Source organism: Crinia signifera, chromosome 4, assembly GCF_055691185.1.
Source record: "Crinia signifera chromosome 4, ASM5569118v1, whole genome shotgun sequence".
NCBI classification, from domain to species: Eukaryota; Metazoa; Chordata; class Amphibia; order Anura; family Myobatrachidae; genus Crinia; species Crinia signifera.
Window position 1 is genome coordinate 85,689,518 of NC_139220.1, and position 16,496 is coordinate 85,706,013.

The following is a 16,496-nucleotide window of genomic DNA, read 5'->3' on the forward strand; positions in this document are numbered from 1 at the left end:
CCGATGTTTTTCTCAATTTTCAAATGTTTTTTGGTACTCTTTACCTAGATGGGCGCCCGTCGCGGGCATCGCGGGTACATTTATGTCTGGCCGCGACGCGACCGACGCGATGCCCGCGATTTCCCATTGAAACCAATGTTAAACATGGAAATCGTGTCGGTCGCGTCGCGGCCGGCTATAAATGTACCCGCGATGCCCGCGACGCGATGCTCACGATTTACCATAGGAATCAATGTTAAAACGGACGATGGACCCGATTTTACTGTTAAATGGCTCAATCCACCCGATTTGGCCATAGGAATCAATGTTAAATGGGCCACAGAGCCCATTAACCCTTAAATGTCCCCCCAAATTTTTAACGCCACCCCACGATCCACGCCAACCCGAAGCGTGGCGAGAGCAGCGAGCCCGCGAGGGGCGGCGGTACGCGTCCTCCGACCTTTTCATGCCCTACTATCCACTAGGGCGTGGTGTGAGAATATAATAGTGTGGCGAGCGCAGCGAGCCACCGAGCCCGAAGCGTGGCGAGCGCAGCAAGCCCCGCGAGGGGACGCGGATACCTTCACAGTTATGCGCGTCCCCTCGCGGGCTTCACAGGTGTCCGTGGCGAGGCGGACACCTGTGAAGCCCGCGAGGGGACGCGTCTACCTGTGAAGGTATCCGCGTCCGCTCGCCACACTATTATATTCTCACACCACGCCCTAGTGGATAGTAGGGCATGAAAAGGTCGTAGGACGCGTACCGCCGCCGCTCGCCACGCTTCGGGTTGGCGTGGATCGTGGGGTGGCGTTAAAAATTTGGGGGGACATTTAAGGGTTAATTTGACCTATTTGGCCCCAAATCGGGTCCATTGAGGCATTTAACAGTAAAATCGCGGTCAATCAGCCGTTTTAACATTGTTCCCTATGGGAAAATCGCGGTCATCGCGGCCATCCCGATTTACCCGCGATGCCCGCGATTTTTACCCCCGACGCCCCATCCCGATTTACCCGCGATGCCCGCGATTTTTACCCCCGACGCCCGCGATTTCAATCGCTGGCGCCCAACTAAGTAAAGAGTACCTGTTTTTTTTGTGTGTGTGTGTGTGTGTGTGTGTGTGTGTGTGTGTGTGTCACTGTGTGGTGCTGTCACTGCTTTCGGCAGCAAGCTCAGTCCTTGTTTTATATTCATAAACAACTTAAAAAACATACAAAACACACACCGGGTCAGATGCACTAAGCTTCAAAATTTATAAAATGGAGATAAACCCCCAGCCAATCAGCTTCTACCTGCCATGTCACAGACTGTTTAACAAATGTGAGGCAGGAGCTGATTGGATGGTGGTTTATCACTCTCCATTTTATCACTTTTGAAGCTTAGTGCATCTGTGTGATGATGATACAGACTTTAGTTGAGAGAGGAGAAGAGAGAGATAAAGATTAACTAAAGAGGAAGTGAGAACATTAAAGCTACTGTATAGTATACTCCTAATATTGCAACAAATATTAAGGTACAGTATGATCTATTTTGCACTGTATGGACAGTTTTTTTGTTACTTTCTATGTTCAACTTAAGTTAGTAGCCTGTTGCTACTGTTAAAAATCAAGTTAAAAATGGTACCTCCTCATCTTTGCAGCCACCGCTTACGCTACGGAACTTAAGTAGCGTACGGTGAGCCGCGAGGGTTATTTTCGGGGTCCACGCCACCATCTATTACCTTTAGTAATGTTGTGGCAAGCAAAGCACAGTTAGCCACGTAGCCTGAAACATGGTGGAGCAATCGTGAGGGGACAATCGCGATTCACATAGCAGCTAACGTAACTGGCGTAAGCAGCAGCCGTAAAAAAAAAACCTTAAAAATAGCAGATCCAGGACCCCGGACTCTTCCGCCCTGGAGCCCCGGAACAGCCCCGGAACCAAGCCACCGGACCGGACCCTGGGACCTACCTACGGGATCAAGATAGGTAAGTATCAGTGTGTTTGTGTAATGTATGTATTAAACTTTTATTTTTATAATGTGTCAGTGTGTATTTATCTATTTTTTTTACTGTGGAACTAAAAGACCCAGCGGGCCCTTTAATGCCCCGCAGGCTGGGACTTGTGGTTCTCCAAGTCCCAGCTTGCGGGGGAGGCTTGCTGGGACTCATAGTTCCACAGTTTAAAACAATAGGTTTTTCATCTATTTTTTTACACAATGATCAGCCCGGTGGCCACCGCACAGGGCCACCGCGGACAGCACCAGGCTTCAGCCTGGTCAGGTAAGTCCTGGAGGGGGGGGACCCCTTTATTGGGTGGGGTCCCCACTCCCCCAGGGCCCCTGGCCAGGCTGACTGGTCGGTAGGGATGAATGCTTTGGCCGGGGGGGACTTGTATAAAAAGTCTCCCCCCGGCTGTGGCATTACCGTGCTGGCTGGTTGTGCCTGGGGATGGTTCTTAAAATACGGGGGACCCCTACTAATTTTGTCCCCCGTATTTTTGGAACCAGCCCCGGACCTGGAGCCTGGACATCCAGAAATATATCGAAAGAGTTAGGTTGAAACGATGGGGCGAATTTTAAACCTTTAGTGAGGATACTGTTTTCCTCATCACTAAGTTCTCTATCTGTTAGATTGAAGATTTTTCCTTTATTTTTTTCTATCTATTGATTGACATATATTGTATATGAATTTGTTTTTATGCTGTATATTTATATCTGTTTTATCTTTTACAGATCATTCTTATATTTAATCATTTTTTAGTGCAGATTTTTTATTGTTTTTCTTATTGTATTTTATTGTATATTATATGTAGCGTACTGAAGTAAGATTGCCGTGCAGTCGGACCATTTGGTAATTAACCTGTGTCCAGAACGGTATCTGCCGTGTCATTACACGTACCAAATGAAAACAGGCCGTGGAACGCACGGCCATCTTACTTCCGGCGCCTGAACCCGGACATCCGCTGGCCAAACGCCGCGACGCTGATGGCGGTAATCGCCACACGGTATAAAAACCGGACTCTGGGACACTTTTATCATACACTCCTGACGAAGGATTTATCGAAACGCGTTGAGTGATACCCCCGCCTAAGAAGGAAGCCTGCAGCGTGGACATCGCGGTAGTGACTTTGGGACTCCATTTGCTTGTTCCGGACTCGTATGTGGGACCCCATCTGAGCCTGCTGATTCCATCTTATGCCCAGCTGTTTGCCTTGTGGGGATATCTTTTATGCTGTACCAAACGTCTGCTCTTGTAAGTGTGGACTGTTATTAAAATCTTTTTTAACCAAAGATAATCTGCACTATTTTCTCCTATATATTCTGCCCCTATGTCACATATGTTGTGTGAATAGGAGGTTATCGTTTCAGGTGTTGAACCCTGTTATTACATTATCATTCCTGATCATCAAGTGAATTACGGTGATTTTGTCCAATTTTATTATTGTGGAAAGGGTTACACTGTGCGCCCGTGTATTTACACCTATTGTTGTCACTGTTCTATCATTTTGGGGTATATTTGGATGTTTACCCTTCTTGGTGTTTTTTACATGTGGCTGCACTTTGTTTAATTGCGCACTTGTGTGGTATCTTCAATTCTGTCTGTAGAATGGACATACACCATCAGTACTTCCATGCCTTCTGTTATGGAGGATGCAGCAAGATCAACAGGGATGTTTATGGTTCAACGCTGCATTGACAGTGTTCTGTAAATGGTTGCAGAATTACTATGCATAAAAGCAGTATGGGTGTGTGTATATATGTGTGTTGTGTCTTGTGGGTTGTGCGATGACAGTCTTGTTCACATAGCTCCCTCAGAGTTAATTTGGTCATTCAAAACATTAACACTACCTACACACAGTAAACAGACTAATACAATCTTGGCACGAGAAATAAAGGACTCTTCTAGCATGGTCTCATCAGAAGTTATCACATCAAGGTGGGCTTTACCAGACACGGTTGCAACTGATGTCACCAGTCCTCAAGGCCCACTGCATCCTTGTTCCCTCTCCCCAGTGCCTGCAGTCAAAAATGTAAAACCAATTTAATAAAAACCTTGTCAGACAAGTTTTAAATGTGTTAATTGAATCATTTAAAAAAATAAATAAGTAATTCTTTGCGGTTTTGGAAACAAACATGTGCTAGCTAAGTGGTTAGACGTCCCAGCAGACAGAACCGAAAGACCAATATCTTCATGCATTCAATCACTAGCTGTTTCGTCATCTGTACAGACACAAGACAGTGTTATAGAGAACACTGCACAATGTGTAATGTTCATGAGGGTGTGGTCTAGCTCACACACAATGTCTAGGTCGACATGCACAATGTTGACACAAGCAAAAGGCTGACATGAAACAGGTTGAAACACTTCACTAATGAAAACACCTGAGCCTGTAGATCCCCAGATAGTGTAGTGCAGTGGTCTCCAACCTTTTTTGGGTCGGGAGCTACTCGCGACAAAATAAACCGCCCGAAGAGCTACTAAAGTAAAAAAAAATTAAAAATCTGCATAATATCCCAAAAAATGCCCTTTACACATAATGCCACAAACTGTAATGCCCCAAAACATACCTCCCAACACTGGAGGCAGAGGAGAAGAGTCATCTGCGCGTGCCGAAGGCACGCGCCAAAAATTAGAAGGTTCAGCTACTACCGTGGAACTCCTGCGAGGCTACATCCCCCATTTTTTCCGCTATGGGGGCATAGTCAGCTCTCTAAGAGCTGTAGCCACATGGGGTGCGGCCATGGAAAATGGGGGTGTGATACACATATGCCCTCAATAGTGCAGTGCCAGATACACATGACCACAATAGTGCAGTCCGTGATACCCATTATAAATATGCCCCGCACCGTGATGCTCCATTATACAAATGCCCTGCACCGTGATGCTCCATTATACAAATGCCACACCGTGATGCTCCATTATGCATATGCCACAATGTGAAGCTCCATTATACAAATGCCCCACAGCGTGATGCACCATTATACATATGCCACACCGTGATACTCCATTATACATATGCCACACCGTGATACTCCATTATACATATGCCACACACCGTGATACTCCATTATACATATGCCACACACCGTGATACTCCATTATACATATGCCACACACCGTGATGCACCATTATACATATGCCACACCATGATACTCCATTATACATATGCCCCACACCGTGATGCACCATTATACATATGCCACACTGTGATACTCCATTATACATATGCCCCACACCTTGATGCTCATTAAACATGTGCCACACAAATGATGCCCATTACACATATTGCACACAATGTCCCACAGTAAGGCTTCTAATAAAATGTAAATTACCTGCTTGCTGTCAGGGGTTCATTTTTGTTGCCAGGGGTTAATGCTCATTGACAACGGGGTCACTGCTTGCCCCCTCCACTATGCCCGTCTTCACATGGGCATAATAACTCTTCTCCCCCTGTCGTGGAATGGCGACTCAGCGGTCGCATCACCCCCCCCCCCTCCCGGAGCAGGTGAGCATTGGGAGGCTCCAGTCCCCCCCTGTTATGGAGCAGTGCCGTACCTAGCAATGGCCCTGCCACCACCACCACCACCAGTTGCCTGTCCGGGGCAAAGTACACACCCCCCCCTGGCCCAGGGCACGGAACAGGCAGAGCAGCTCCTAGGTCTCCCGCAGCACGTGCTGGCTCAGGCTTCACTTGGTGTGCTGGTTGTTGGAGGAGAAGGCTCTGACGGTGGACTGCGCCCTCCGGCTGAAGCTGAAGGACGGGAATGCGGGGCGCCGTGCAAAGTCTCCCCCGGTGTGCAGCAGTGCGCGGCGGATTGTGCGGTCCCCCCCGGAGCAGGTGGGCGGCGGGGCGCTCTGGCACACCATGCTAGAAGTCATATTTGACTTCTAGCATATGACTGGGAACACAGCGCTGCAGCGTTACCCGGAAGTGCCGGGAGCGCTTAGCGCGGTGCTCCCTGTCAGACGCTAGAGGTCAAATATGACTTCTAGCGCCTGCTGTCTCCTCTGGTCCCCGTAACAGGGAGGACTACAGCGGGGGTGACGGCGGCTGTAGCGGGGCAAGGCGGCGGCTATAGCGGCGGCTATAGCGCCGCAACCCAGTGGCAACAGCGGGCGGGCGGACCGGGCAGGCAGCAGTGGTCGAGCCACCCGTTTCGCTCAGGCGAGCTACCGGTAGCTCGCGAGCGACGGGTTGGCGACCACTGGTGTAGTGCATACCTTGCCATGTTACCGGTAAAGAGTCTACCGGGATTGTAAAGTATGAAAAAGTGTCCGTCTGTCCCCCCCGGGTCATTATGACCCATTCATGTGTCGACCTTTTGACCATGTCGACCACACGATATCAACCTAGACATTGTAGTGTCCATTCTCGCACCCGCCATATTTGAAAACCCATGCAGTTCCTCTTCCCTGCCTGGGGTGTCGCTGTCTGCTGTGGTGTTTCTAGCACAGGTATGGTTGCATATCAGTGCTGATATCCAGATACCAGCTCATGAAGTCATCCATTTAGAGCAGGCAAATGTTGGAAATGTTGGACCGGTGGAAAAGGCAACATTGGATTCTACCAAAAAAAAGAAGAAAGGTACTGCCTAATTATAGTTCCTCTGCTCGTCCCCCAACACTAGAAAAAGGTGGATGGGATAAGACCGGTCCTGTCCAGCCAGTCCCAGGCACTGTTTCATCATTGGTAACAGTGAAAGTAAGAAGTTTTATTTATATAGCGCACTTTCTCCAACAGGACTCAAGGCGCTTCTGCATATGCTCTGAAGTTTCTCCTTATGGGCGGGATGTGTAAGGGGAAAATGCAGTAAAACCACTGTTTTACCGCATTTTCCTATGTATTAAAACCCCGCCGCCTTGTTAACGCAGGGAAGGGTATCGCCACCTTTGCGCTGGCATCGCGGCAGACAGCCGGCGAAGGGCGGCGATGTATATTAATACATCCCGTCCTATATATCAATGTTCCCTTGGTAAAGCTCCACTTCTCCAGCTTCCATTAGTGTATAAACTGAAACTAAATGGTTAAAACCACATTTCCATATATGCTGCGTATATACGTATTAGACATACTGCGATCTGTGCAAGACTTAAAGAAGGTGATACAAGAGAAGTTGGTCAACACATTTTGTTTCCCCTTTCTCACTTCTATAACACATGCTGGCATGTAATAGCCGTCATTTCCTGCAGGGTCTCCAATATAGAATGTTAAAGATGCTCAGTCTGTGCAACATGCCATCACCATTGCCAAGATCACATTGCATCTTAATAGCATTAATAAAAGCATGCATGTTTCTTTATTTTCATTAGATGACACCTCTTGCCAAACATTGCATTAACTCAAGATCAAAAAGAAACCTGTACCTTCTAAATAAGAATTTAAAATGTGCATCTTCATGATCAGTATGACATCGCCTTGTTTGAACAGTCACAGACCTTCAACAGTTTAAGCCATACTTGCCTACTTTTGAAAACTAGTTTCAGAGAGATTATAGTTGGTAGTAGAATTTTGCACAGCGCCCCATCGAGGGGGGTATAGATCATTTGGTCTACAGAAAGTAGGTCGACAAGCATTGGGTGGACACCATTATGTCGACATGTGCAAGGTCGACATAAGGTTTACGCTGTTTTGTTGACCGAATGTCGACAGTCGATATGGACACAGGTTAATGTGCACCTCTGCGCTCGCCATGCTTCAGGCACACTATATTTTTTTCCCACCATGCCCTAGTGGATGGTAGGGCATGAAAATACTGCCTGTCGGCTAAAAAAAAAAAACTGAAAAACTCCATGCCGACCTTTCGAATGTCAACCTTGCCCATGTCAACCCAATGTTTGTATTGACCCAGACCCATGTCGACCATCATGCCATAGACCTGATGACCGTATCCCATTGAGGGTGTGTGTCATGCTCCTCCCAAAGGGCGTGTCTAGTTCCATATATGGAGAGCTTGTGAAAAGAGATTGTGAACTTGGCACCTAGAAGCGTTGGTGTGTACTGCTACATCTGAGAGGAATCCTTTAAAATGACTTATATCCAAATGTAGAGGAGCCCCAAAGCAGTTAGTAAGAGCTACTCTTACTTGGTAAAGTGCTGAGAAATGGTGCTGATGATTCAATGTAAATGTATCTATCTCTAATAGAGTCTAGAGATTGGTAGACTAATGAGGGAGAGGGGAAGATTTCTGTTATTTCAGGAAGTCTCCTGCAGAATGCAAAAGCATAGGCAACTAAGGCAAAATAGCAAAACTGTAGCAGGGCATGCTGAGATGTGTAGTTCAACAACAGCTGGGAGCTAAATGTTTCCCATGCCTGACCTATAGGAATTAAGGCAACATGTTCAGGAGTTCTTTCTTTTCCGAAGACAGATGGCGAGAAGTACCGATAGTTCGCAGTCAGGGTATTCCACTCCTTCCCCTTTACTCGCCATTTGCACCTTGCTGGTTCCCTTTGGCAAGGTGGGAACGGTGAGTGTGGCCATTAAAACGGCGGGGCTCACCACAAAAGGGGATCCTCACCAGCCTCTCACAGCGATGATTCTGGCCAAATGTTGAATACGGCGAGGGGGTTTGACAGAGGATGGCTTTTCCTCGCTAAAAATAAGCTATCCTCACCATAGCATTGAATACCACCCTTAACTTTGGAATTGTGATAACTTATCAGACGATAGTTGGTAGAACGGAATTATAAAAAAGATTGACCGAAAAAAAGTACGACGCCAATGTACTATGACAGATGGGATGGAGGACACACCAACCGGTCACAGATGTTTGCCATTATGATGGATAAAACAGGACCTCACTGCAGAGGCAGAATTCCTACAAGGCAACCTAAGCTCCCACCTAGGGCATGGTGGGTTCCATAAAGACCTTCTGGCCACTCAAGTTGTTCCCAGTGGAGTACTGCATGACTACTGTGTATCATGATAACTACCCGACACTCTGAGTCCCCTGCGCTGTGCATTGGATGGGAGGGCCCACGGCACAGCCACAGCACAGTAATAGAAGTTGCTACCGCCACACCCAGCAGTGAGGTGTGGAGGTATAGAGGCAGAGTCACTCACTGGCTGAGTGAGGAATCAGGATCTGGATGAAAGTCACAGACTCACAGTGCAGCAGGTACTGTATTACAGTGGCATAACTATCTAAATTGCCCCCCCACCAAAAATTTAGGTAGCGCCCCACCAGTGTCCCCTGTGCCTTACAGTGTCAGAGAACTGTCTGCTGTATGGGGCAGACATTTTGTGATGGACCATTTTCATTTCTGCAGAAGCAAGGAGGGGTGCCGGGCCCGGCACCACTGCGCAGACAGGTAAATCTGGGGGTCCCGGCTGCAGCACAGCAGCATTACAATAGCCCCGCAGACCCCTAGCGCCCACACTTGAACAGTGACCCCCACCCCCCCTGCGGGGGTATTGTTACGCCACTGCTGTATGAACAGAAAATAAGTTACTAAATACTGCAGAATTTCCTAATATTTCATTCCCTGCAATGCCCGTATTCTTGTGCAAAACAAATGGCTAACAACAGATTAGGAGCCACTATTTCAACTCCAAGATTCCACTAAAGCAGTGGTTCTCATCCTCGGTCCTTAGGACCCGCCCCAACAGGTCACGTTTTCCAAGTCTCCCCACAGATTTACAAGTGAAGTAATTATCCCCACTTGTGGATCTTTTGAAATGTGTCAGTGAGTAATGAGTGCACCTGCTAGGTGACCTGGAAAACGTGAACTGTTGGGGGGGTACGGAGGTTGAGAACCGCTGCACTAAAGCATTTATCAGGCTGGAATAAGGAGAACACAGCCTGATGTATAGATAAACTGTTTCAGTCTAGAAGGTGATGCTTATAGCCTCATGTTACATTACATATAATACAGGATATCATTTGTCACCAGAAATAAATACTGTGGGTGACATTTAATAGGATGCGATTCTTCGTAATTTAAAAATCACCCATTATTGCACTTTTTGAAATCGCATATTTATGGAGGTGCGTAATTCAGGGGGGGGGGGGGAGGGGGAGTGCAATTAAGTGCGATAATTTTTAGGCATGAAAATGTGCAAATTTTGGGTTTATAAAAAGTAAATAAAAAAACGGTGTGAGGTCCCCCCTCCTGAGCATGACCAGCCCCGGGCTCATTGAGCCGGACCCGTTTCCAAATATACGGGGGACAAAAAGCATGAGTCCCCCGTATTTCTGAAACCAGCCCAGGACTCTTGGTTCCAAAATTACGGGGAACAAAAAATCTGGGGGTCCCCCATATTTTGAAACCAGCACAGGGCTCCAACAGCCCAAGGTGTCATGCCACAGACGGGGGACACTTTTTATATAAGGTCCACTGGTCGAAACATGAGCACCGTGGATGGTCAGCATTGGACGGGGTACCTGGAGGAATGGGGACCCCCCCCAATAAAGGGGTCCCTTCCCCCTCAGGCTTCACCCGTCCAGGGCTCAAGCCTCCGGGATCCTCTGGCACTGCCAGTTTACGTAGTGCTGTATTGAGAATACCAATACAGCACTATGCTGCCTAAGTAACTGCTTCTGTAGCCCTGAAACTAAACAATGGTTAATATCCCCACTATCCACGTCGGCGTAGAGTTGATTTTATAAAAAAAGAGTGGCGAGTGGACGCGGATACACGTCCCCTCACGGTGCTCGCTACACCTTATAAAATCTACTCCACACCGACGTGGATAGTGGGGGAAGTGTGTGTGGGTATTATACTTGCCCTTCTCCGGCTTGGCAACCGCGTCCACTGGATCCCCGCGATCTGCCGATGGGTCCCCCTTCTCCAGCAGTCACTCCCCGGCGTGCCCCATCGTTCAGTCACGCTCCTCCGGCACTGCCAGCGTACAATGTATGCAATTAGCGTAGTACCGCTGCGGGAGCAGGTAAAGCATGTGATTCTCCCCCAGCGGCAATGCGCTGAATTACGTACATTGCTGGCGCCAGAGTGACTGCTGGAGGAGGGGGACTGAAAGCTGTCGCCCACGGGGATCGGTAAGTATACAACGAAGCACCCACCCTGCTCCCAGTGTAGTTTCACTAACTAAACAAGTACCATTTTAACATTCTTTTTACAGGTGGACTACAAGTCCCAGCGGGACCATTAATGCCCCGCATGCTGGGACTTGTGGTTTTACAAGTCCCGGCATGCGGGGGAGGTCTGCTGGCACTTGTAGTTCTCCTGCATAAAGCAATGTTCGGCATGTGAGTTTTAACCCTATCAGGCCGGCATCCACTGGCCATGTACGCCGGCTTCAGCCCTGGACGGGGGATCCCTTTATTGGGGAGGTCCCCACCCCTCCAGGTACCCTGTCCAAGGCTGACCAGCCACTGTGCTCATGTTGCGGCCAGGGCTCAATGAGCAAGGGATTGGTTATGCTCAGGAGGGAGGAACCCACGCCGTTTAAACAAATAAATAAAAACACTAACACATTTTTTAACACAGTACCATGCACAGATCGCAATGATCTGTGCAGGGTTCTGGCCAATTCCCATATCAGAATCTGTTCTAAATGTTTGGCGATTTTTAGACACATTTTTTTCGAATTTGCATCTCATTAAATATGCGAATTGTATACTTTTCAATGGGAAAACATCTGGATGCGAGTTCTGGCGAGTTTCAGAAAGTGCGATTTTGCTGTAAAATATGTGGGGTTTTTTCATATCATTAAATCTGCGAATTCGTGAAAGTGTGATTTCGGCCGTTTTTTGCCGAAAATATCGCAAAAATCACATTTTCTCATCTCATTAAATGTCACCCTGTATGTTATCTGATGCAGCTTGTATGTAAGTAAAGGTGACATGAGAGTTATGGCAAAAGAAAAACAGCTATTCACATATATTAAAAATCATGACATGAGACAGGAGGTGATAGCATCACGGTTACATAACATGCTTCATTAAAACAAATGTATTCCCAAGACCATTTACATGTATTTCCTCTAGGTCAGAGGTTCCCAAACACGGTCCAGCTTTTAAGTACATTAATGTTTGACCACAGAGGACAGGGCCAGATGTATCAAGCTTCAAAAAGTGATAAAATGGAGATAAACAGCCAACCAATCAGCTTCCACCTGCCATGTTACAGGCTGGGTTTGAGAAATGACAGGTAGAAGCCGAATGGCTGGCTGTTTATCACTCTCCACTTTAACACTTTTGAGTAACTCAGTCAGTTTGATTTAACCATTTGTGCTGAGCCATGGATATACTTAAAACCTGCACGTCTGGGGTGCCTTGAGGACAACAGTTGAGAACCTCTGCTCTAGGTGGTTATATAAAGTACTAGCACATCTCACAGAGTACTAGTGTATAGCTGGAATGGTTTACAAATAAGCAAAAGATATGCAAGGACCCTTAGTGTTTGTTAAAAAACCCCAGTAACAATGGGATAAATCAAGAAAAAAACGGTAACTGCACCTTGACAAACCATGTGGTAAAGCAAGATTTGCAAGTACATTTTTTTTACAAGTGTGGTAAGTACTGCCTGCTTTTGCATGTAGCCCACAAATGCCAGACACCCTTTTTTTTTTTTTTACAATGCAATTAAGATTTAGTATTGGCCTTACTTTATTCCCAACTCACAATCCAGACCAATACAAAAGACAGCCTTTACCCCAGGGCTGCCTACCTGACCCTCTCCTTCAGGGATAAAATGCTCTGTTCCTGGACTTCCCTGGTAATGTATGATTGCCATCACCTGTGGTGAAACACCGTTCTTATAAATTACCTAGCTCACCACAGGTGATGGCAGTCATACATTACCAGGGAAGTCCCGGAGCGAAGCGTTTTCTCCCTGAAGGAGAGGGTCAGGTAGGCAACCATGATATAGCCAAAGAGAACTACTACTAATGGAATTGGTCATACAATCCAGGATGCAAACTATTTTATCTTGTATCTCTGTATGCTTGAGCATTTTCAACTTTGAAGCAAAATACTAACTATTGTGCACTGGCCACCATATTTCAGATGCTTTTCCATGCATAGGGAAACAGATTGAGGGGTAGATTTCCTATCCGGCGATCAGGGGGATATGTGCTATACCCGTGCGTTATGGCAGGTGATATTGCTTCCCCTGATGCATGAAGCTTAGCGTAGATGCTATATTTTAGAATGCGCTCTTGGCTCCTACTAATGTATGACCGGTCAGCAATGCTGACCGTTCCGCCCCCCTGCAGCCATCGACATAAGACAGCTGCAGGGGGCAATGCCCTATACCCTGTCCCTGCTGCTGGCTCTGAGCTGCGCTGGAGATCTCACGTGAGTAGCGAGATCCCTCACATGCCTATACCAGCCAGCCAGGGGGAGGAGCCAGCGAGAGAGTGTTAACTGATGCACTGTCAGCAGGAGGGAGGCATCGCCGAGGGTGGGGATCATATTGTCGACACCACTTCGGTCGACAGTCATTAGGTTGACACTGTTGGGTCGACAGGGGACAAGGTCGACATGTTTTTTTTGACCGGCATGTCGACACAGTCAACATGGACACAGTTTGAGTCAACCGCAGCCCCTTGCTACGCTTGCAATGTTTCGGGCACGGTGCCTCACTGCGTTCGGCACACTATTTTATTCTCCCACCATGCCCTAGTGGATGGTAGGGCATGAAATACCGCCTCTCGGCACAAAAAAAAACCATGTCGACCTTCACCCATGTCGACCTAGACACCTGTCGACCTTCACGCATGTCGACCTAATGACTGTCGACAAAACGACCGTATCCCATCGCCGAAGGGGTTTAGGCTCCCCTGCTTCGGCAGGCAAGATGTTCATAGAACTTGTCGGTCTCCCATCCTGCTTTGCCTCGTTAATGCGGCAAAGCAGGAAGTGTTATAGCGGCGCTAGAAGTGTCTACCCCTTAGTGCATTAGGACAGAGGTTTTTAACATCAGTCCTCATGTAGCCTCAGCAGGTCAAGTTTTCAGGATTTCTATCTATGGAAACAGTTGGGATAATTACTGACCCAGCAAGAAACCAGAACACATGGCCTGTTGGGGATTTAAGAACCAATGCACTAGAACAGATGGTCCAACCCACTGTCCAAGGCACCTTTAAGTCTATCCATGCTTGGCCACAGGTGACTTAATTAGTACCTCAGTCAATTTGATTTAACCAGCTGTGCTGGTCCATGGGCAGCTTTAAAAACGTTTCCGTTAGGGCAGGCATGTCCAACGTTGGCCCTCCAGATGTTGTGAAACTACACATCCCAGCATGCTTTGCCACCGTTTTTCTATTAGAGAATGCTAAAACTATTGCAAAGCATGCTGGGATGTGTAGTTTCACAACATCTGGAGGGCCAACGTTGGACATGCCTGCGTTAGGGTATGTTGAAGACTGCATTTGGGAACTTCTACAATAGAATTAATATAATAAATAGCCATGCTCCCTCCCCAGTTCACAGCTGCACTTTAAGGTCAGCCATGGTCTCTAAAAGGATAATAAAAAGCTTTATTTATGAGCATTTCTGAAAAGGAGCAATAGAACCATAGCAACCAGACATTTGCTTTCATTATCTATTGCTCTTAAGAGATAAAAATCAACTGCTAATTGGGTAGTATATGATGCTAGGCTTATAATAATAGGAATTTAAAGCTATCACATTTTTCTGTTAATGATATTCTAATTAAGTAGAACTAAAACCATAAAGAGGACGGAGGATGAGGAGGAATTATATATACCACAAACAGTTCACAGGGCCCAGATTTTCCCTGCAGTGTTTGAAGCTATTTTGTAAACAGAGAAAATAAGATACAGCTGAAAAGTAAATATGTGAGTTCTCACAAATAAACATGGTACTAGCATTGAGTTATGGCCCCTGTTTATGCAATCTTCAGAATAAAATAATCTAAATTCACAGAAACACTGATAAAAATACAAAATAGTGTAGTAGGTCAGAAGAATCCAACAATATCCCTGTACATATGGGCCATAACCAATAACCCATATTGATCCAACACAATTCCCACTAGCTACAAAGACAATGCAATGCTTATGTGCAGTTCCACACTACAACTACAGACACTTCTTGCTGTGTTCTGCAGCTGAATCACCACTCCAGGAATTATTTTTAGACATTGTGATACATCAAACCTACAGAACGACAGACACACTGCGGTAGCTGAACACTTGTTTATATGGAGATACGTAAGACAGTAACAAGTTCTTACTCCTTGGACTATAAAATCCTGCACAAAAATATCATATTGGAAAGACACATAAATGCAAATGTCAGAACGAGCGTTACATCACAGCATGTTGTGTACACGTCATAAGATGTCAAAACATACAATCTACTAGCTTGCACCTAAAGCAGAGCCCAATTGGGGGGATGCAGCTGCAGCCCAGGTGAGCAGGGCAGGCAGTGACAGCAATGCCTGCCTGCTGGGGGCGGATAGCCCGGCTGCAATGCTGGACAGGGAAATGTTATTTTCTGCTGTTTTGCAGTCAACAGTTAAACGGATTTAGCCATTTACTATCTAAGCCAAATAGAGACTGTCTGTAATACAGATAGAGGGGACGCACACATCTGCAGCCCAGAGACAGGAGCCACCCCTCCCCTGACTGACAGCCCGGTCTCCGTACAGGTACATTGCACAGAGCAGCCTGGGATGCGCCCACCAGCCCCATCCCCAGCCCGGGGCACACTCACTCTTATGCGCCGCGACCAGGGACTTGCCGTCCTTGATCAGCTCCTTAATGAACTTGTTGGTCTTGTCCAGCTCAGTTTCGTGTGACTTCAGCCTCTCCCGGAACTGCGGGCTGTCCAGGTAGCAGTCACTGAACTCCAGCGGGGGAAGCCCCATCATCCGCTCTGCGGGCGAGCAGCGGCCGTGACACCCGGGGATAGCACGCTACTACGCGTACTGCATGGAGATGCGGGGAGCGGGCTCAGGACATGCTGCTGCTGGCAGGGCAGCCGGGGAGGGGCAGTCATTGAAAGTTTCCCCCCTGCACTGGGCGGAGCTCGGGGAGCGGGCTGCTGCTGCTGCTGCTGCTGCTGGGGCGGGAGAGGTAACCCGGCGCTGTGATGGCATCCGGCTCCCCGCTCGCTCATTGGAGGCAGAGAAGAAACGGAGGGGGCCTCTCAGATAAGGCCCTATGATCTCATGGCCACTGGCCGCCACCTCCCACTGAGACACCTCCCACCCTGACCGGACTCTGACAGCCGCCCGATAACGCCTTCTCCCTTAATAGCCCCGCCCCAATTACTGTAAGTGGCGCTGCGGAGGGATCACCTCGCCCCATGTGGGCTCTCTGGGTGGCACCGGTGACCGGTCCAGTGTGAGCCTCTGTGCTGTCACATTGCATGGCCTGTGCCCCCTACCTGCTCCCCTCAGCCCTGCGAGTGACTATGATAGCAGCAGCACAGGCTCTCACGTGTGTATCAAGTACTGTACAGGGATGCTGCATGCACTACCTTATATCTAGTTAGGGACAGGGCTATTTTTGTGCAGGCTCCAGCAGGAACTGAGGCCCTTATTCTAGTTCACTCTTTCTGACAAAATATTTCTTAGATGGACAAAACCATGTGCACTGCAGG

General features: G+C 47.6%; 1 protein-coding gene across 4 annotated transcripts in view; it reads right to left on the reverse strand.

Moving 5' to 3' along the window:
• The window catches only part of ARHGAP26 (Rho GTPase activating protein 26), a 502,534-nt gene extending 486,262 nt beyond the window's left edge, over nucleotides 1–16,272 (reverse strand). The window contains exon 1 of one of the 4 annotated variants that reach the window (XM_083181921.1): nucleotides 15,606–16,268. In XM_083181921.1, the coding sequence (XP_083038047.1) occupies nucleotides 15,606–15,762 (157 nt within the window). In that variant the 5' untranslated portion in view covers nucleotides 15,763–16,268. Of the gene's footprint in view, nucleotides 1–15,605 lie in introns of all 4 variants that reach the window. The other 3 variants (XM_083181920.1, XM_083181919.1, XM_083181918.1) reach the window with 3 other exon arrangements.
• Between the last annotated feature and the right edge of the window lie 224 nt (nucleotides 16,273–16,496).